Below are 20963 nucleotides of genomic sequence, written 5' to 3' on the forward strand. Positions count from 1 at the left end.
GATTAACTGTATCTTCACTCAACTACTACAAGCCTTGAACGAGTTGAACCGCTCCTCCTTCGCGTCGAAAGGAGCCAGTTGAGGTGGTTCGGGCACCTAGTTAGGATGCCACCTGGGCGCCTCCCTAGGGAGGTGTTCCAGGCACGTCCAGCTGGGAAGAGACCAAGGGGTAGACCTAGAACCAGATGGAGGGATTATATCTCTTCTCTGGCCTGGGAGCGCCTTGGGATCCCCCAGTCAGAGCTGGTTGATGTGGCCAGGGAAAAGAAAGTTTGGGGCTCTCTGCTGGAACTGCTACCTCCGCGACCCGACCACGGATAAGCGGGAGAAGATGGATGGATGGATGGATGGATAATAAAACTTGATATTTATACTGTCCCCTAATATTGAGTAACTATATCTTCACTCAACTACTACAACATACACAGTAGGCCTGTGAGTTACGTGTTAGCCTCCTTAGATAAACAATTCAGGGCAACAAATCTGTCATCCAGTTGAAGGATAGTTATCTTTCAACTGATGATCGATATATATTTATGGTTAGAATAAAGATAAATATTTGTGTTAAAATCATAACGAGTCATTATAACATAACAGCAAAAACAACGTAATTTGAGCAACTAGCATAAATCAATAGCAACCACCCTTAGCGGGCTTCCTTTTGTAACAGGCGTAAGGTAAATGTTGGGTTTTGGTTTTACTTAAAATACAAAAAGAGGTCTCCTACGTCAAAGTCCTGTGCTTATCTTGAGAGATCCAACAACCGTCCCATCCTTATTGAACTTTGTCTTTGCTGTATTTCATATTAAACCACGTAACTTTCAGTAACGATTGCAAGAGACAGTCTGCTCTGCGCTTCGTTCATAGCACTAAGTCACTTACGAGAACATTGAAATTCAACGTTTCCATTGATTGCGGACACATATTGTACAATTCAAGTTCTAAATGGCCTTTGATACTGTTAATAACCAAGACAAAGTCATAAAAGAAGAGGTTTTCTTCTCCTTTTCATTCACAGACAATTGTTTAAGTCATTAGACCAAAAACCTTTTGTCCGCTGTTTTCCCTACTGCTGCAGGGGAGTAGTTTCTTACTCCGTGATAAGAGCAGGTCAAATACATTACAAGTTGCATGACACATGATCTGGTCCTATACATTCATTGAGTGCTGTTGTGGTTCAAATTCTTTAGTTTTATGAAGTTACTACCCTTAAGTGGCCCTTGTGTGTTTGTTTATAGTCTTTCACATTTACTTTGTGTCGATGCCTTTTAGCAATGGACGGGGCCACCAAACATCTTTAACGTCTGCCTTTTGGGAAAAAACATTAACCTGATAAAAAGGCTTTCTGAATGGAGGAGAAAGTCAAAACTCCACAGATGATGAAACTTCAGACTTCATGTTGTAAGGCATGTTATTTAATATAAGACTATTGCAAAAGCTTTTAAATGTGGGGTTTGGCAAAAAAAAACATGTCTGACATTGGATAGATATGATATGTATCGAATATGAGCACTTCAAACTACTGTACGAAATATAACGTAGGTGAACAAGGGGAAACATTTCTGTTAAATAAAATGTAAAAAAGATTCTTGCAAAACATACATCTGAATGTTGCCATTTAGTTCCCTGTAAATGTGGGTGAACAGACACCCACTTGACAACAAATGTTGAGTGGAAAGGTGGGCTGCCAACATAGGGTGTGCTTTCAAAGTCAAATTTCCTTCAATGTCATTTGTTATACAAACTTACCCTTTCAGTAATACAGTATTTTAGTCATGCATTGACAGTGAAGGTGTCTTTAGTGCTGTTTTAAAGTTTGTGTGCTGTTTGACTTTGTACAGCTCAAATAACACATGAAGAGGTGAATAACGTTGAGCACATATGTTCTCAGCGTCAGACGTAAACAGTTTCAACTCAGAATCACTGTGTGTTGGCTCTTTAGTTTTTCTTTGTTATGTGATTTACAGTACACAAAGCCGAAAAATACTGTGTTAAAGTGAACACTATGAGCGACAATGATTAAACTAAAATTAGATTTATGTTTCCTTGTGAAACACTTCCCTTCTGGCACCTCTAACCTCATTACATATCCTGTAGGGCAGGTCTCTTCAGAGGAAACAGATTCAGTGGTCAGTCAAAGGAAGAGAAATGGCTTTTTCTCTCTCACTGTAGCTGTGACATGTGCATTTACTTTTGCTTTGAAGTAAAATGCCTGAGTGCTTTGAGACTAGAAAGAAAAGTTATGGATACTAAATGTTTACTAATGCATTATTTGGCAAACAATCTGCAACAAAAATACATATAGACAAAAATAGCTCTATTACTAAGTAATGCATTACTGCCCAACACAGCACCAGACCTACATCATGTCCTAAAGGTACTGACATGTCAGTGACAAAATGGATGACCACGCACACACATGTACAGTGAGCTTCGATAGCAAAATGCTTTCGACACGGACAAGAATAAAAGTAAATTCTCATTGCAGTGGAAATTCTGTTCACTGTTGTGACAGGAAGTTTGTCTGTCAGTTGTTTAGTCGTCTTTTGTGTGTCTGCTGCGTATCAGTATGTCACAAAATGTCACATGGTGTTTGGTCAGACAGCTTTTCCATTTCATTGAAAAGGGGACATGATCGAAGGTTTGGTTGATTGAGGGTCGTGGTCTACCTTTCAGCCAATCACAATGACTTCTACTTTGTTAACCTTGAAGACTTCTGGGTAAATGTTCCATTTGGGTGCGCAGACATCAGCAGTGCAAGGGAAGGGCTCTGTGGCACAATGATGGGAAGACTGGCTGCTCTGTTTCTTCTAAGGACATTGTGTGAGTGCAACTTTACTTACTACTGAAAAACGAGTACTACTATTTTCTAAAGGTCGTATTAAAGTTTAGACAAGTTTAACTATTAGTATTACTGTATTATCTTATCAATTTTCATTGTCTTATCTTATCAATCATTGTTTTTGTCCTGTTGTCTCTTTTTTCAGCCCTGATTCAAACTGCAGAGGTTCCTCACCAGATCTCTTTGACTCTGGTGGAACTTGGTGGTAATTTGACTCTGACATGTTCAGTCTTTAAAAATGAAGCGGGGATGGTTTACTGGTATAAGCTGAAGTTTGGATATATGTTTCAAACTGTAGCGGCAGGAACCTTTGACAAAATACAATTTCAAGGACAATTTAACAACTCAAGATTCAACATCACAAAACGGCATGCTCAGAACATTTTAAACATCAGAAATGTAACAAAAGAAGATGAAGCAATGTACTTCTGTCAAGCAGGATCTTCATACAAAATGGAAATGATTTACGGCACACTTTTAGTTGTGAATGGTAAAGTATATTCATTTCAATGACTTCATTTGCTAGATTGTAAAATCCTTAAAATCAGTTACTTTATTCTTAATGGTTGTCCATCACTCAGATCATAAAAACCTGAAGAAATCTATCTACGTGAAACAAAGTCCGGAGACTGAGTTGGTCCAGCCCGGCGACTCAGTGACTCTCCAGTGTTCACTCCTCTCCAAAAACAAAGAAAACGCAGATCAGTGTCCAGACGAACACAATGTGTACTGGTTCAGGTCTGGATCAGGAGAGTCCCATCCAAGCATCATTTACACTCACAGTGAGGAACAAAAGGAACGCAGTTGTGTCTTCAGTCTGTCCAAAACTATACACAACTCCTCTGATACCGGGACGTATTACTGTGCTGTGGCTACATGTGGACAGATCCTGTTTGGAGAAGGAACTACAGTGGAGACAAGTACGTATTCAATTTGAATTCTGAAATAATTACTACAATTTGAACATTAATGGTAGTCAGATATTTTGGATCAATATTGAAAAAGTGTATATAGAATGTGTTCTAAATATCTATCTGCATCTTTCAGTCAAACAGATTCACAGCTCTTTGATATTTTAAATCTTATTCCAAGTAGATATACTGTTTTGTCATGCACTTGAAAAAGTTGGTGCAATAAAAAAAACGTGTCCTTAAACAGAAGGCTCTTTTTTAAAGTAAAGATTGATCGACAAAGCCAAATACATTCTCCAAATATGACAGTATTTTTAACAGACAATATTGAGAGAAATGTAAATCTCTTAAAATTGGAATGAGGAGTTAAGTGTCTATTTTTCTAATTCCAGGATCAAAACTGGACGCAGTTGTCCTCGTACTTGGAGCACTGTTGGCCTGCTCTTTGACTTTAATCGTCATCCTTACTTTCTACGTAAATCGAGGAGTTTGTCGACACTGCAAAGGTAGGTTCCTAAATCATACAGCAAAGTTTTAGGCATTGATGTTTGCTCATGTTCTAAATTGTAGGAATTTAGTTTTATTGTAACTTCTGTTAATTTTACCCATTAATAACAGACCCAACATCACATTGGGCTTAAACCCAAGCACATAACATTCATTCACTTTGTGTCTCCTACAGAGGCCTTTTTTATATGAATTGTTGAATCATTTTCTTCCCAAGCTTCCCTCTTTTTAATCCTCATCAAGCAAGTATAAGTATTCATTTATCAGTTTAACCCAAAGGATATACATTTTGAGCTTTGTGTAAAATGGTTGCGAGTTTGAGTCCTGAGTTATCTCAACATCCTTTCAAATGTCTTCATCTGTCAAAAGGGGAAATTCAACTGAAATACTTAACTCTAAAATAATAATCTCTATGCAGACATGTCATGTATGATGTCACCATACATGTACTCAACATATTGTGTGAACTCATAACTACAGTTTCATGTAGTTATATTTCTAAAATAAATTCAAAAGTAAAATTCCCACAAAAGGGCAAAACTCCAGACTCTACTTTGAAATTCAGGGGACAATTGAACAATTGAACCCCCTCTAACATTATTTAACTTTTTCTGCAGTAGCAACGTGTACCATCCGTAATCCTAGAACCAACGAGGCGGCAGTGGACGAATCAACTGACCTGGTAAATATGTTTTGAACTTTGAAACTATGCACCAAATATGGAGGCAAAAAGCATCCTTGTACGACTTTAGACTTAAACATTAGACTTGGTTTGGATGAAGTGTTTTTTATTTTACAGGCCTACTATTTAAGGAATGTATATTTAATAGACAATATGATTTGCAGGACGGAGACGAAGAGGCGGTAAACTATGCAGCACTGAATTACTCCACAAGAAAAGTGAAAAAAGTAAAGCAAGAGTTACCACAGGAGTGTGTGTACTCCGCTGTGAGAGCAAACCACACGCAGCACCATGCGCCCATGTGAGCTTTGGCTTAGCTCAGCTTTGCATGTTTTTAACAAATGTTGTGCTGTTAATTACTTTGCTTTATATTTTGCTTTTAAAGAGTTAGTTGTTGATGTGACAAGCACTAAAGAACACTGCTTGTTGCACAGGCATGAGGAGGCGACTGAGAATGGCTCAAGTTGAAATCAATAAACTTTTCAAACACCCGGAGAGAATAAGTGGGTAATCAATGTTCATCAAAAAGCAATGCTGCATCTAAGAGACGACACACATGTACATGTTATGACTGTGCATCGTTCTTCAATCTGAATTTGAATTTTTAGTTCTTTGACGGATAAAACGGGTTGAACTTTGTATGAACTATATATCATTTTCCAAAAATGATAGTTATATGTACTTTTGGTTATATGGCACACATATGTTAAGAAAAATAAATATGTTTGCTGTAATTGTACTAGTTTTTCTAATAGCAGAAGAAGAAACATGAAAAAAGAAAACAATCCAAATGACTACTTTTCACCAAAAACACTAATGAAGCTAAATTTCCTTTAATAGAAAAAAACAAGACCTTTTAATGCCCCTTGGTGTACGGAGATGAGCAGAAAATAGATTATATGTAGAGGAAATAGAGTCTTCCTGCTTTGCTCTTCCAAGTTGATAAGACAAAGGGTGTATGGCGGCATAGAATCAGTGTGACGACAGCATAGATGTTTGACAGGCATTCACTAATATCTGTTTGACAAAAAAGTTCAACAAACAGAAATGGAACAAAATGCATTTTTTATTTAAATTCATTCAATATCACTTTAGCATAAGAAGAACAAAAACCATCAAACAAACATTATATGAATAATGCAAGCTAATTCCAACATCTTATAACAGCTTTAAACTGAAACACATTAACATTATATCACATTTGGTACAAAGACATCTGACACAGTCAAAAGGTGCAGTCTAAGATTTAAATCCAATATACTACTAACAAATATCTACTCCGCTAGCTGACTGCATTATGTGCCTATGCTAAAAGAAGAGCTGGTTGTGATCCAGCCAATCAGCATCAGGGTGTTTATGCGTGTGCAGAGGACAGGGGAAAGGAGGGCCATGGATGTGTAAAGAGAAAGGCAGTGGGAGCAAGAGGCAGGGTAAATACGAAGGGGGATATTTATTTTAAGATCAAATATCAACAATCTTTCTTGAGAATCGCTGACTCCACATTTCACTCAGATCAAAAAGCCTTGGCAGCCGTGTAGACCCCGGGGCCAGTTTCCATGACGGTAAAGACGACAGTAGAATAAATCCACGGGTCTTCATTTCTCTAAGGAAATATATTACAAATTATTTGTGATGACAAACCTGATCCAGTTGCATCATAAGCCTTTTGCAATGTTGATCTTACCTTCACATTCATTTTTGCAACATTTCCTTGCAGGTAAACAGCAGCTATGAACACAAGTTAAAAATAGATAAGGATGCCTTAGTTTGTAAAAACAATGATATTAGCATCATCTAAATAATATGTTATTCAGTGAGGTAACTTATTTTACCTTTATTATGGCAATAATCACACTTGTTTCTCTTGATGGCGTGAATAAGGATGGCTATAACAATCACACAAATAGCCGAGACCACAGACGGCAGAAGGAGAAATACATCGTCAGTCTGTAAATCACCAAAAGACAGTAAGCCAGTTCCTGAAACATGAAAGGAAAACACAATAACATTTAGTTAGAGTAAAACAAAATGTACTTTCACCCAAGAATATTTTACTTTACTTCAAATATTTCTTCACAATCAATATGGATTTGATTTGACTTTGATTTGAATGTAACCTCTTATCAATGCAAATGTCCCTATCAAACACTTCAACCACACTGACTTAAACCACTTGGGTTGCTTATTACAAACATGTGATGTACATCAATGTCTAAGGCCAGATAAAATAATCCCCAAGACATCTGCAATACTTAGATTACATTGGCTCGGTAACATACCAATTTTCTGTTTTGTTGTATTTCCAAATAATATCTCTCCACATGCGGCCACATCGCAGTGACATGTCTTGTAGAAGCTGTAGACACATTTCTTCTTTGAGGGTCCACCTGGTTCCTTTTCATGTACTTCAACACCGTTTCCTCGAGTATTATTCAAACTTTGATTAAAAGCCTTGAAACAGCACAGATTTTGTTCTTCTGGTCGTGTTTTGTTCTCGGAGTCGGAGAGTATTGAACACTGCAGAGTCACAGAGTCTCCAGGACGGACTGGATCAGTTGGAGAAACTGCAGTGCTTTCAGGTTCTGGGAAATTCAAAAAGTTTCAACAGTCAAACAAAAGATAAAATGCGATCATGATTTTCAAATCAAAGCTGCAATCAGTATTTGGTAAACAAAAACTGCATTGTATTATTACTTCATAATTATACCATCTCAAATAAAAATGCCTTGAGTGAGATTACAAGTATCTCATTAAAGATACTTCCTTAGATGCAATTTATTGTTTCACTGGCTATCTTATTTCTTGCTCTCTGTGAGACTGACCGTTGAGCGGCTCGACCAAGCAAGGAGGCAGAGGCAGAATGTCCAAAAATATAACCCGGCATGGGCATTTATTAAAATCATGTGCACATAGTTCACCCAGCCTCAATCCTGCTCCTGCTGTTGTTCACGTGAGCCCAGCCTGCAGCCACTAGGATCTCACACACACTACCAGCCTCCACACAGACAGGGAAAACAGAGCCTAAATACCTATACACTAATTAGCACAACCAGACACAGGTGGGGGGGGGGGAGCAATTAGACACAGGTGAGGGGGGAGGAGACAACACAGGGCACCAGATGCACACAATCAGCTACAACATACATGGGGAACAGGGAAGTTGTCGTCAATATACCCCACACAGTACAATGATTATATCCACATGTCCACGTGAGCTCTAGTAACGGCGTCTCATCGTTACACTCTCAGACAATAAGTGTCGTCAATTTGAGCTCAAGTTCACATAAAGATGAATTATAGTTAACTAAGTAATAGTAGTTCAAAATGTGTGTCCCAATGTTGCAGTATAAAAGTGCATACATTTCTTTGCAAATCTACTTAAGAGTAAAAATCATACTGACAATAAACCATTTTTACGTTCTATTTTCTTATGTGGAAAAATAAACTAAAGTACATGAAACAGGAATTGTAATGTGTTACTAACTAACTGGCTGTAATGAAATAAGAAGCGTATTTACCTTTAACTCTTAGGTCAGTTTGTGTCAGGGATTTGATGTTCTGTTGGCTTATTTGAATACAGTAGTAGACTGCAGCATCACTTAGCTTTGCTTCTTTAATACGTAGAACAAATAGTTCACGCTCTTCAGTAGCTGTGATGCGATCATTACTCTTAAGGCTAAATGTCTTTCTTAAGACTTCAGGAAAGTCTCCAGAAACAATCCTGATCCAAAACAAGCTTCCCGAAGACTTGCGGGGACATGTCAGCTCCACAGAAACTCCAACACCAACAGTCTTTGTCTCAAAGTTTGGTTTTTTTGTGCATCCTGAAAATACATTTTACATTAACCACAGAGAAAAAATGAGCTCTCTCAATTATTGTAAACATGGACACACACACATCTGAAAATCAATAGGACATTTTTACATGTACTTACGTCCCACTGCCAACATCAGCAGTAAATAAAATATGATCCTCATTTTCTGTTTATTCCACTTGAGACTGGTGCAATTTTGATGCGCATTAAAAATGATTAACTATAATGTCATTATATCAAGTGGGAGGTAACAGTTTCAGAGCAATCTCATTGGCCTCCTAAGTCGCCTTTTATCACAGCGGAAATATAATGAACCATCAACTGCCTTGTGCAGCCTAAACACATGAAACAAAACCAACAGCCCACTTTTCATGTTGGGTTTCTATTGCTGACACAGAGTTAAAACAGTAAATGATCTGATGTTATTGTGAAATACTATTATAAACAAACCAAAGAGACAATATCACACAATACATTTTCTGTTCCATATATTTAGTATTTATTTGTTGTGCGGCCTTATCACCAGACATCCTCAACTAGCAAGCAGTAATATGTTTGTGATTCATGGGCTGTTGTATTTTCTTAACATTGTTTTATGCGATATATTAAGATTTTTCAAATGTTTCCACACACAAATAAAAAAATGTGCATAATAAACAGGTTGACTGAAAGGCACATAGTCCTCAGATACGCAGTTCATTTAAAAATATGAATCATAACAATAGGAATTCAATTGATCAGTTTGATTAATCTACATTTGGAAAGTATCTGTTATGATTGCACACTATGATGCCCACTCTGCCTGTCAGTCACCTGTAGCAAACATGGCAGACAGAGGAGAGCTCTTACCACATTGTATTACCTTTATACATAGTGGAGAGAAAGGCAAAAACAGCGCACCACTTTATTACAGATCCTTAAGTGTTATTTAATGAATAACAGGAATACCGATTGCATTCAAACTCTGGCATTAAAAGTATTACTAAAACTGAGACCTCCATCATCCCAGCAACAAACTGCTCTGTCTGCTGCTGTCTGACAGGCGGTGACGCAGCATCAGGTCTGAAACCACCAGACTCAGAGACAGTTTCATCCCAAAGGCCATAAGACTGCATTAATGCCTGAGCTCTGTTAAGATCCTCCATAACCTAAAGCATGCATCTGTCTGCATCTTACACTTGATTTATCTTAATGTTAATCACAATAAACAGTATTTAATTTTGTTTCACTATTTAATTGTACATGTTTATAGACACCCTGCATTTACTTGGTCACTTACAACATTCTCTGCATTATTTAGTTTATTGTTTTATTTATTTCTGACATGTATATAGTAGTTAACGTCATAAGCATTACTTGCCCATTGGTCTTGCAACATAATCTGCACTATTCTACTGTTTCTTCTTGCACTTAATTAGTTTTTATCGTTGTCGAACCTCCACTTCGCGTCGGGCCGAACCACGCCCCTTAGCTGTGATATAATGAGCATATACCACGGCCTGTCGTGAGTTATTGCTTTTATAAAACGGATACCAAGTGTGGCAATATGAAATAAAAATACACACTCTAATTTAAATAGTTTTTATTCGTAAATAATGATGTTGAAAATAAAATAGTCCCTCCGTTGCCTTCTGCACGAAACATAGTGCGAGGTGGTTGCTATGCAACAACACTAACAGCTAGCGAACATATTAGACAGAGAGCGTTGATCCATTATTTGGCTATTTATTTACATTCATTTGTATGTTGCCGTTTATTGTGCACCCACTGAAAAACTGTCCAGCATCAGTAGCATGGCTTACGAGGTTACTTGTGGCTGAGGTTATACAGGCTGTTGCTTGGCGTGGCAAGAATATTGCTCCACTTTCTCCGGTCCCCGAAATTCGGCTTCCAGTAGTTCTGGAGAGAGCAGTGTCCAGTTGGTCTACCTGCTCTTCACGTACGTGTGCATGTCGTCGTTTAGGTGCTTTTTCTCTGGACATAGGCACTCCTCAATCCACTCCTCCATAGTAAGACCCCCCCGGAGGTCGAAGTTAATCTTAAATGTTTCCATCTTATGATTTGTAAGGTTGTTTCGTAACGGAGGAAATAAAATATATTTATAAAACGGACAAGTCAAATCAAGCAATCTGATTGGTCGATAGCGTTTTTGCGGACCTCTTTGATTACAGATTTGAAAACTTCATTGCTTGCTTTAAAAGTAGCACAATTCATTATGTCAAACCTTGGAAAGTATCTAGATATCCCTGCCCTAATGCCAAAGGAACTGCACACTGAATATGTTTTGCCGTTTGATGTCTATGTCTGGACCGCTGCGTAAAAAGGAGGGTTTCTGCCCCCGTTACTTCTCCGCTGCTTTCAATTTTTTTGCTTTTCAGCCCAACTGTATACTGTGTTTCTCAGGCGCGGAGGGATACTGACTTGTTGTGAAAAGTAACTTACAATTCTACCCGTGGTATACGCTCAGTATATCACGGCTAAAAGCCAATCAGATTGCTTGATTTTACTTGTCCGTTTTAAAAAAATATATATATTATGTTGCATTGTTGGAGGAGCTTGGGATATAAGTTTGTCATTGCCATATCTACACTGGAGTATTGTAGGCTTAGAAGAAGCCTCAAAGCATACCTTACCTTGGGTTCCTCAGCCTTTTTTGAAGTATTCAAATGTTACAGAGCAATGCTGTTGCTTCTAACAAGTGAAATCATATGCTTTGGACCTTCTACTTTTTACTTTGTGTGCACAGCACTGCCTGCATTTGGCAAGCTGACAGAAACAGATTGACATGCATTCACAGTCACTACTGACAGACAAATGATGCATGAAAACTTAGGCACTGTTGTGGTTTGGCTTCAAATTAAGGTGTCAACAGAGAGGGGCTGCTGCCTTTCTTTCTCTCTGTTTTAGCCTCAGGGAACTCAGCATGCACTGCTGATTTTAAAAGTGGAATAATAAAACCTTTCAGTAAAGGGTAAAGTCATGACATGACCGTCTTTTTGTCAAGTGCAGGACTTAAGTTTGCCAGATAATCATCAAACATCTGTCTGAAAGCTTTAGAAAAATCTGCTCCACTGCGCCATAAATGCAGGACTTATAGCAGAGTACTGTGGCAGATGCATAAGAGTAGATGGTTGCCTCTTTCTCTTGGTACATTTACTGAGCACATTGAAAACTAATTAGCAGTTTATTGCAACTTCCCCCTCACTACATATTGTTTTGAACCCAATAGTCAGGTGTGTTCTGAGTAAACAGCGTTGGGCCTGCTTGTCAGTGTAGCCGTTGCATGTGGCTTTGCTTGTTCTCACACCAGACATGAAAGGGCTTTACAAAGTGATGAGAGGCTAGAAGGACAGAGGTTTTCAGTTGCCCCCCACCATTTTTCATGCTGTACATTTTTTGACATGTTTTATAAAGTTATGGTGACTAAAACACGGACATTTAATGGGTAAGTTGCAGTTCATGTTCAGTATATTAGCAGCTGAGCCACTGCCCTGCCATGTATTTCATTTGTCACCATTTCCTATGTGTAGTGATTTCACACAACACAAAAATCTTCCAAGTACCAATGCACTAGATAAACATTGGGGTATCAACAAAACTGACTAGGAGACATCCTATAGAAACATTTTTCCAGATATTTCACTCTGGATCAATGTGTGGTTTGAACGGCAGACTCTTGCCCCAATTGATGCTGAAATACATGTTTCATATATACATAAATAACAGCATGGGTTAATGTTGATGGTCAAATGAGGGACATGTTGTATATTTTAAGAATGATTTGTGAATAGCTTTACCGTATTGATGCCCCAGACTTTGCACAAAATCTAATCCAACAGTTATACACATATAATAATTTGAGTCATGTAACCAATTTACTTTATTTAAAAAAAGGTTATACAATGATTTTAAGCAGATTGGACATCATTTCAAAATGACACTGGGTGAGCTGGAACTTTGATGGCAAACACTGATGGTTTATTTTTGAGTTACAGCGGGAGAACTGACAAGACATGTGCTGCCGCCACGAGGTGACACAGCGGTTGCCAAACCAATTCTGAAGATCTCTACCCCAGACCCATGTATTTAGCTGGTTCTGAGAGAATAATCAACATTGTACATAATAAGATAAAACAGGCAAAGCACTAAAACACCTCTATCAGCTGACGCCAACAGGCAGGAATAGGGAGACAAAACACTGAGAGCACAGCAGCCCAAGGTTGCAGGCCTGTGCTCAGTGAGGGCAGTACAAACTGACTGGGTCAAAGTTATGGGCCTAGGAACATATATCCCCAACAGTAAGCTTTAATCAGAAAGTCCAGTATATTGTTAGTCCATCACTGAATACATGACATCGGTGTAGATCGCCTCTCCCTCTGCTGATTTTGTATTCTTCCTGTTTGCTCTGCCAGTTTTCCTCTTCATGAAGCTGGGTGCAGAATACATTATTGAGTCCTCCTCTCTCTGAAAAAAAGTATGGAAACGTTATTGAGGTGACAAAAGTTATGATTTACATGTAGAAAAAATGAGTCAACAACTTTTTTCAGTCACATCTTCTCTTTTTGACCGTACCTGCTGCCTCTGCTGATCACCGCTGGCTGGTACGGGATTTGTTTGCAGAGAAACAGAAGCTGTATTTTGAAATAAAATACATTTGATGACACATGATGTAGGTACAATTACACACATTTGTAATGTAAATATAACGTAAAAAGGTGAGCTTTGCCAAATGTCTGATTGATTGAGGTATGAGACAATTCTCTTACCGTTGCAACAATCACAAGTTTTCATCTTGATTATATGAATCAGGAAGGCGATAACAATCAGACTTATAGCAAAAGGAGCAGCTAACAGAACCAGAACTACGATGGCCTGCTGCTGATCCCACAACTTAGGTACTAAAATCATGGAGAAAAGGAGAAAATATGGGTTAGCAAATTTGAAAAATGTACCGTTTTTTTCGACAGTATTACAATGCATGACATTTGGATTTTGGTTGATAAGGGTTTCTACCAGATTCAAAATGAATGATTATTAAAGATGTGTAAACGCTCTGCAGTTACCTTCAATGTCCAGCTTTGTTCCATTTCCAAATAACATCTCCCCACATGTGGCCACAGCACAGTAATAAGTCCCAGCATCAGAAGAGCTGACGTTTTTAGAGAAGTTGTAGATACATTTCCGTGGAGAGCTAGCCTCAGGACTATTCTCACAATCATCTCTGCTGTTTTTATGGCTGTAAATGACACTGGGATGAGATTCATCTGATCCGGCTCTGAACCAGAACACTCTGGTTTCTCCTGAACAAGTTCTGCTCTGAGATTCAGAGAGGACTGCACACTGCAGAGTCACTGAGTCTCCTGGAAGGACCGGATCAGACTGATGGCCTTGAATAATGGCAGTGATATCTGGTTCAGGGCCTGGAAATGATAAATATATAGATAAAGTATACGTTTTCAAAAAAATGTGAAATCTACTTTTTCTGTATTTCATTTCAGAAATCAGAAATCATTTACGCATTTCCCTCTGAGGTCATTTACAATGTTACCCCGCAAAGGGTCAGTAAAGATAAAAGACAAAAATAGTAAGCTACCATATCAAACAAAAGGGGTTTAGTACATAACACATTAAGAAAGTAGTAAAATACAATTATGTTATGTAGCAGAGAGTAATAACAAAGAGTTTAAATGATTTACCTTTAACCCTCAGATATGTCGCATTAAAAAATGTCATGTCAAATTTGTTTACTTTTAGGCAGTAGTAAACTCCAGTATCGCTTGGCTCTGTTTTATTTATTTGCAGGAGAAAGGTTCCAGGCCCTTGTTTTGCTGTAATGCGAGGACTCTTGTTAACACCCTTATAATCAAAAGAAAATGTTCCTCCCAAGACTTCAGGGACGTTTCCAGGACCATGCCTGATCCAGAACATGTTTGTTGGATCCAAGGATTTCTGGCGTGAACAAGTCAAAGTCACATCATCCCCAACACCAACAGTCTTTGTCTCAAAGATCTGATCGTGTGTGCATCCTGAAATATATAATAAGCACACAGATGATTGCTTTGTGATACATTAAGAATAATTAGCACCCAGCTGAATGATTATCAGAACATGACAATTAATATACTATATCTCAAGTCTAGATACTTACCCCCCACTCCAAGCATCAGCAGTGAATACACTATGATCAGCATTTTCTGGTCAATCCACTCGTGGCTGCCGGTAAATGAAATCGTATTCGAGTAGATTCGCCTTAATGTAATCATAGGAAGTGGGAGGTTACAATTTTAGCGCAACCTGATTGGCTTCTCCTTATTTCATTGTACCACCACAGTGGAAATGATATCACCCTTTGTTTCAACCTAAACACATGAAACAAGAGCAAAAGCGAGCTTCTGTTTTTATGTTTCATGTTTTCCTTTAACTACACAGAGTGTAAACACACAAAACAGAACAATCGAAAACAATCTTGATTTTCTTGTCATTTCCAGATGGACTTTTTTGATGCGGTGCAATATTGCCACTGTCCAGTAAGATACACATGAGTGGCAAACTTAGGAGGAGCTAAGCAAACAAATACCTTTTGAAGCCACTTAAATGTGTTTTACCTAGACCATAGTGTTTACTTTTGACCATTGAGCAATTGTGTTACCAGGATTAACTTAAGAAGAGAACAACATTAAAGGTGGGGTATGTCATTTATTTCAGAAACACTTTTTGTTATATTCCATGGAATGCTTTTAATATCCTGATAGCAGTAGCCGCGTTCACACCGGAGTACTTTTCCCACTTTAGTTCCGATATAGTTCCGAAATGTCGCGTTCACACCAAAAAGAGCCGGAACTAAAATGAGTTAATGAGAACCTTTTTACCCCCTTTTCCGTCCCTGCTAGAGAGCAGGGACTCTCATGCGGCTCTCTTGTGAGAAAAGAGCTATATTTCTGATTGGCTGGGCGGATTGCAAACCACGCCCCGTAAAACTCAGAAAAGTGTTGTGAAGCCACCATTTTATTATCCTCGCATTATCATTATGAGCATTAGCATTAGCCCAGCGCAGAAACGCAGAGAGACTAATTTATGGCAACACAAAATAAAACATGGGAGCGTTGGAGATGAGGAGGTGTCGGCGTTCTGGCGATTTACTCGGAAAGCCAGTCCCCAACTCTGGGGACTTCCGGCCGGGGATTTTGGGCGGCAGTATACGCCGTGAAGTTGTTTGCGGCCTGCCAGTAAACCCAAAGCAGAAGAAGAAGAAGTGACGTCAGCGGCTTCATTTGCCTAATCCACCCCCAGGGACTTATTCCGGTGTGAACGCGATCTGTACTTAAAGAGTTCTGATGAACTAAGTTCTCATGAACCTTTGTGGGAAAAGTACTGCGGTGTGAAAGCGCCTAAGGAATATATTAAATGCTTTGACAATAAATACGTAAAAAAATGTCATCTGTGGAAGCCGTAGCGCTGTAAAAATCACGACCAATCATTTTAGCCTGCCCGGCTAAAATAACTGGATGGCCTACCTGCCTGTCAGCCTTCCATCTGCACACAAACTTATCTCGTGCCCTCATTGGTCATGTGCGCGTCCGTGTGTGTTGGAGGAGGGGCTCTGTAAGGAAGGCTGAAGGAAGAGGCAGATTTTTTTCGGCTGCGTAGTTTCAAATTCTAGCGCACTCAAGCTGGTTTCCCCAAAATTACATACCCCACATTTAACATAATTATAATAATATGTGCATACTTCCACCAATTGTAAAAAAGAAAGCTGTTTAAAAGATGATCAGCGTTTTCTGGTTCATTACATTACATTATTACATGTCACTCTTTACCCAAAGCGACTTACATACACTCAATACCGTGGGCAATCCCCATCACACATTACAGCACCAGCAGTTAAGTTTTGACATGATTCATTGCTAAAATGAACACGCTTAAAGCCAATTTCCTGGTCACAGAAATGGGGAAGCAATGTTTTGTATGCTGGCTAATAACGGAAGATACATTTGCAGGTAAAGGTTGCTCCATTCTTCTGTATTATAGTACCAAACAGTTTGGGGAGTTACGGATTTTTTTAAAAAGAATGTTCAAAGTTTAAGCAACTTTAAAAACACTCCTACGTCTCCTACAATGCAACATTTTTTAAATAAGTTTAAGCAACTTCAAGAAGACTCCTACATCTCCTATAACGCAACTTTTTTAAAAATAGGTTTCCTGATATAATATGCCTAGGCCTTTTAAACTTGATCCCTCCAGTTTGTAATGGTTGCTCCTGTAACAAATGTGTTTGATGGATGTAGTGAAACAATGCAGAAAAGTCCATTATGAATGTATCCAAAGTAGACCAGTTTAAGAACCGCCTCTTCTTTGATGAATGTGTAAGCATACACACTAAAGGAATTTAAACTGAAACTTCCTGTGATCCTGCGCTCTGTAGCAAATGATTAACTCTGACGCTTTCAGAATTGGGATTACAAAAAATGAAGATTTAGGGTTTCTTGACAACTCAAAAGGTGTATGGAGAATATCATTATAAATATAAATAGCTTATCTATCTATATGGCCAACACTTCCAGAACATTTGTCAGAGCTGCAGGTTGTGGTTTGTGACTTTCTTCAGGGTCAACAGTTGTTGACATTGACAACAAGCCATAACATGCCTTGTACTTTCACACAAAAAGTCAGATATAAATGCTTCACACTGACAACCAGATGACTCATGGAAACTTCAGCGCGGCTGTGGTTGGGCTTCACACTGAGTGTCACGGTTTGTGAAACAAGCAGGACCCAAATGCAGATTTAAACTGAAACTTCCTTTATTTCAAGGCTATGATATATATATACAATGACAAAACAGAACACTCACCACAGAACTAGTCAGGGAACAAGACGAACCAACCAAGACAGACAGACAACCGAGAACTTAAATACACACAAGACTCAATCACACAACAAGACACAGGTGAGGAGGGAGGAGAAAACACAGGGGCCCAGGTGAACATAATCAGACAATTAGACACACCAGGGAAACTAATGACAAGAGGAAAAAACAGGGAAAATGACCAGACAATAACCCAAAGGAAAACATGACATGGAAAACAGCAAAAACACCCAAACCTACAAAACTATAAACGTGACATAACATGAGAAACGTGACATAATCCCCCCCTCAAGGGACGGATTCCAGATGTCCCAAAAATAACAAAAGTCCAGCAGGGTGGGTGGAAGGGGTCTGGAGGACGGGTCTCGGGCGGACGGCCCGGGGGCAAGGTAGATTTCAAAAAAGGGGAATTCGGGCGGACGGCCCGGGGGCAAGGCAGAGTTCAAAAAGGGGAATTCGGGCGGACGGCCCGGGGGCAAGGCAGAGTCCATGGAGGGAATCTCGGGCGGACGGCCAGGGGGCAAGGCAGAGTCCTAGGAGGGGTGAAGACCAGACAGCTCCGGAGGCTGGTCAGGAGCCGGTGTCGGCAAGATCCCCCATGGAAGAGGACACAGGACCGGCAGGACCCCCGGCAGGAGAGCAGTCGGCGGAATCCCCAACGCGACAGGACATGGAGTTGGCAGGACCCCCAACGGAAGAGTAGTCGGCGGGACCTCCAACGTGGCAAGACATGGAGTTGGCAGGACCCCCGGCAGAAGAGTAGTCTGCGGGACCTCCAACGGGACACGACATGGAGTTGGCAGGACCCCCGGCAGAAGAGCAGTCTGCGGGACCTCCAACGGCTCAGGACATGGGGTTGGCAGGACCCCTGGCAGAAGAGTAGTCTGCGGGACCTCCAATGGCAACGGCCATGGGGTTGGCAGGACCCCCGGCAGAAGGGCAGTCTGCGGGACCTCCAACGGCTCAGGACATGGGGTTGGCAGGACCCCCGGCAGAAGAGTAGTCTGCGCGACCTCCAACGGGACAAGACATGGAGTTGGCAGGACCCCCGGCAGAAAGGCAGTCTGCGGGACCTCCAACGGCACAGGACATGGGGTTGGCAGGACCCCCGGCAGAAGAGCAGTCTGCGGGACCTCCAACGGCTCAGGACCTGGGGTTGGTAGGACCCCCGGCAGAAGCGTAGTCTGCGGGACCTCCAACGTGACAAGACATGGAGTTGGCGTCGGACGGACAGCCATCAGGACACGGGGAGCTGGCGTTGGACGGACAGCCAACCGGAGACGAGGTGCTGGAGTCGGCCGGTATGCTGACAGGACACGGGGAGCTGGCGTCGGCCCATTAGTCAGCAGGTGACGAGGAGCCGGAGTCGGGACCATGGTTACTGGAGCCGGCACTGAAGCCGGGGCCATGGCTGTAAGGTCCGGTTCTGGAGCCGGAAACATTGCTGTAAGGTTCGGTTCTGGAGCTGGAAACATGGCTGTGTGGGCCGGCACTGGAGCCGGAAACATGGCTGTAAGGTCCGGTTCTGGAGCCGGAAACATGGCTGTAAGGTCCGGTTCTGGAGCCGGAAACATGGCTGTAGGGGCTTGAGCTGCTAGCTTGGCCTTGCGACTCCTCCTCTTAGCAGCCGCCTGAATACTCCGTGGACCTCCATAAGCCAGACGAGTTCCAGAATATGACTCCTGGACAGGAGCAGGAACTGGGGCAGAAGCACGGGTTGACTTCAGACGGAACCCACCAAGGCGTATGGTGCCAGGTTGGGAATTGGGAGACATGGAGCTAGCATGCCTGGGGCTAGCAGGCCGGGAATCACACACTGAGAGGAAGTCCAAAATCCAGCCAGGTAAGAATTTAACTAAACCTGGTTTCTCCATTGCCCTCTGGTGTGCCTCAGCCCGAACAGCCTCTCGCTGCTGACCCCTGGACGCTCCCAACCATTGACTAGAGCAGACAGCCAAAGCAACGGTTAACTCCAATATCTCCTGCTCGAAAGGATCTGCTGGGCCCATATTTCAGGACGGTTCGTACTGTCACGGTTTGTGAAACAAGCAGGACCCAAATGCAGATTTAAACTGAAACTTCCTTTATTTCAAGGCTATGATATTTCTATACAATGACAAACAGGACACTCACTGCAGAACTAGTCAGGGAACAAGACGAACCGACCAAGACAGACAGAAAACCCAGAACTTAAATACACACAAGACTCAATCACACAACAAGACACAGGTGAGGAGGGAGGAGAAAACACAGGGGCCCAGGTGAACATAATCAGACAATTAGACACACCAGGGAAACTAATGACAAGAGGAAAACACAGGGAAAAGGACCAGACAATAACCCAAAGGAAAACATGACATGGAAAACAGCAAAAACACCCAAACCTACAAAACTATAAACGTGACATAACATGAGAATCGTGACACTGAGGTGTGAATACAAAGGGGTGCTTGTACCTTTCTCTTTCTATAAACTTCAGGAAGCTGGGCTTGCATTGCTGATATACTTTTGTTTGTTTCAAATGGCAAGTGGAATACCACTAGTCACACTATGTGATGATCCTTTTTGATTTAACCTTACTGCAAGTTATTGCCTTTTATCTGTAGTTGCAGTTAGTCAGGGGAGGTGCCCATCATTTCCTGGTCCAACCCCCGTCTTTCGGTCAAAGCAGGAATTTGAACCGTGATCTCACATGGTGATAAAATGGCAGCCTGTCTAATTAAATGTTTAATGAATCAATACAGTTAGATGTTAAATTAGATAGATGCCTCTGCATCTTTAGAAATAATCTTGAGATAGACATGTTTTACTTTAAATAAGCATGTGTAAAACTAAAACAATGATGAAGCCTGCTGAAGTCTCATGTAGCTCTCACTTCACTTCTCATCCTGTTGAAGCCCATAGTTCTGAGTAACAGCCTTGATGCTTGGTCAAAGGGTGGAGAGATGGCCCACCACAACGCATGACTCTCAGTGTAGCTGCTGCATGTGGCTTTGCTTCTTGTTCTCAAGCAGAAGGTCTTTACAAAGAGATGTGAGATCTGAAAGGTGGAGTGCTCGATTCTATGAAGTAGTTGACTTCTGACTTTCTATTTTGTATTTAGAACAACAAACATTGTCTTTTGCAAATAAATATCAATTGTGTGTGAATCACAAAATATTCCCAATGTGTTTTGTCAGCCATGCTTCGGTCTCTCCCTCTTAAAAGCACTTTGCAAAAATGAAACATAACATGTATGCTGTGTAAAATATTATACACCACTTCTTTCTCAGTGGAAATTGTCCACAGGTGTAACGATAACATGGTTATTTGCAATAAGAAAGGGCATGGCCTAGTCCCT

The 20963-nt window shown here is 40.6% G+C and overlaps 1 protein-coding gene across 3 annotated transcripts in view; it reads right to left on the minus strand.

Moving 5' to 3' along the window:
• LOC307034161 (uncharacterized protein) overlaps window positions 1–20963 on the minus strand; it is a 112027-nt gene that overhangs the window by 50172 nt on the left and 40892 nt on the right. The window contains exons 2-6 of one of the 3 annotated variants that reach the window (XM_079672930.1): window positions 7765–7828; window positions 7222–7524; window positions 6775–6921; window positions 6627–6670; window positions 5820–6545 (exon numbers count right to left, since the gene is read on the minus strand). In XM_079672930.1, coding sequence (XP_079529056.1) covers window positions 6456–6545; window positions 6627–6670; window positions 6775–6921; window positions 7222–7524; window positions 7765–7828 — 648 coding nt within the window. In that variant the 3' untranslated portion in view covers window positions 5820–6455. Of the gene's footprint in view, window positions 1–5819; window positions 6546–6626; window positions 6671–6774; window positions 6922–7221; window positions 7525–7764; window positions 7961–20963 lie in introns of those variants that run through there. The other 2 variants (XM_079672931.1, XR_013806802.1) reach the window with 2 other exon arrangements.

This window comes from Notothenia rossii (assembly GCF_949606895.1).
Source record: "Notothenia rossii genome assembly, chromosome: 3".
NCBI classification, from domain to species: domain Eukaryota; kingdom Metazoa; phylum Chordata; class Actinopteri; order Perciformes; family Nototheniidae; genus Notothenia; species Notothenia rossii.